Source organism: Calidris pugnax, unplaced genomic scaffold (genome assembly GCF_001431845.1).
Source record: "Calidris pugnax isolate Ruff unplaced genomic scaffold, ASM143184v1 scaffold564, whole genome shotgun sequence".
NCBI lineage: Eukaryota > Metazoa > Chordata > Aves > Charadriiformes > Scolopacidae > Calidris > Calidris pugnax.
In genome coordinates this window covers 66,835-68,620 of record NW_015091351.1, presented here as the reverse complement: position 1 = coordinate 68,620, position 1,786 = coordinate 66,835, and the positions used below count along the sequence as shown (strand labels likewise).

Here is a 1,786-nt window from a genome sequence, read left to right as displayed (position 1 = left end):
GTGCAGTGGGGGTGCATGGGGTGCAGTGCGGGTTCAGTGGGGATGCCCAGGGTGCAGTGGGGGTGCAGCGAGTGCAGTGTGGGTGCAGTGGGGGTGCATGGGGTGCAGTGGGGGTTCAGTGGGGGTTCAGTGTGGGTGCCCGAGGTGCAGTGGAGGTGCAGTGAGTGCAGTGGGAGTTCAGTGTGGGTGCCCAGGGTGCAGTAGAGGTGCCCGTGGTGCCGTGGGTGCAGTAGGGGTTCACTGTGGGTGCCTGGGGTGCAGTGTGGGTGCCCGGGGTGCAGTGGGGGTGCATGGGGGTGCAGTATGGGCTCAGTGTGGGTGCCCGGGGTGCAGTGGAGATGCAGTGGGCGCAGTGTGGGTTCGGTGTGGATGCCTAGGGTGCAGTGGGGGTGCAATAAGGGTGCAGTGGGGGTGCAGTGTGGGTTCCTGGGGTGCAGTGGGTGCAGTGCGGGTGCTGGCAGGTCGACGCCGGAGCTGCGGAAGGAGCGCTCGCGGGACGCGGCGCGGTGCCGGCGCAGCAGGGAGACCGAGGTCTTCTACCAGCTGGCGCACACCCTGCCCTTCGCCCGCGGCGTCAGCGCCCACCTGGACAAGGCCTCCATCATGCGCCTCACCATCAGCTACCTGCGGGTCCACCGCCTCCTCGCTGCTGGTGAGCACCCCCCTCCCCCCGCCCCGGCATCCCGAGGGACCTCCTGGGGCCACCAAACACCCAGGGGACTTCTTGGGGCCTCTAGGGAACCATGGGACCTCCTGGGGAACCATGGGACCTCCTGGGGCTCCCAAACATCCATGGGATCTCCTGGGTCCTCCAAACACCCATGGGATCTCCTGGGAACCTTGGGGAAACATGGGACCTCGGGGTCCCTCAGACACCCATGGAACCTCCTTGGGACTTACTGGGGCCCCCAAAAATCCATGGGATCTCCTGGGACCCCAGACACCCATGGGACCTCCAAGGGCCTCCAAACACCCATGGGATCTCCTGGGATCCTTGGAGAAACATGGGACCTCTTTGGGAATTCCTGGTACCCCTAAACACCCATGGGATCTCCTGGGACCCCAGGCACCCATGGGACCTCCAGGGGCCCCCAAACACCCATGGGATCTCCTGGGAACCTTGGGGAAACATGGGATCTCCTGGGACCCCCAAACACCCATGGGTTCTCATGGGACCCCTAGGACCCATGGGACCTCTTCAGACCTCCTGGGACCTGCTGGGCATCTATGGGTCCCCTGGGGACCCCCTGAGCTCCCCCAGCCCCCTCCCTAAGCATCCCAAGACACCTCAAGCCCTCCAGTGCTTGGGGACCCCCAGAGCACCCATAGTGCCCCCAGGCACCCTCAGCTCCTTGGGGACCCTCATAGCATCTTGAGGTCCCCCTGAGCTCCCTCAGCCCCCAAGCACCCTGAGCCCCCTGGGGACCCCCAGAGCACCCATAGTCCCCCCAAGCACCCTCAGCTCCCTGGGGACCTCTAGAGCACCTTGGGGTCCCCCTGAGTTCCCCCAGCCCCCTGAGTCCCCTGGGGACCCCCAGAGTTCCTTGGGGACCCCCAGTGCCCCCTGAGTCCGCCCAGTGCCCCCCAGTGCCCCCCAGCCCTCTGAGCCACCTGGGGACCCCCAGAGCACCCATCATCCCCCCAGTCACCCTCAGCTCCCTGGGGACCCCTAGAGCGCCTTGGGGTCCCTCAGTGCCCCCCAGTCCCCTGAGTCATCCCAGAGCACCCATAGTCCCCCCCAGCCCCCTGAGCCCCCCTGGGGACACCCAGAGCACCCATCATCCCC

At 66.6% G+C, this 1,786-nt stretch overlaps 1 protein-coding gene across 1 annotated transcript in view; it reads left to right on the top strand.

Annotated features, from left to right (window-relative positions):
* The first annotated feature begins 115 nt into the window (after window positions 1–115).
* The window catches only part of PPP5D1 (PPP5 tetratricopeptide repeat domain containing 1), a 36,825-nt gene continuing 35,154 nt past the window's right edge, over window positions 116–1,786 (top strand). Inside the window, exon 1 of the mRNA XM_014961115.1 lies at window positions 116–652. Within this exon, the coding sequence (XP_014816601.1) occupies window positions 304–652 (349 nt within the window). The 5' untranslated portion in view covers window positions 116–303. The remainder of the gene's footprint in view (window positions 653–1,786) is intronic.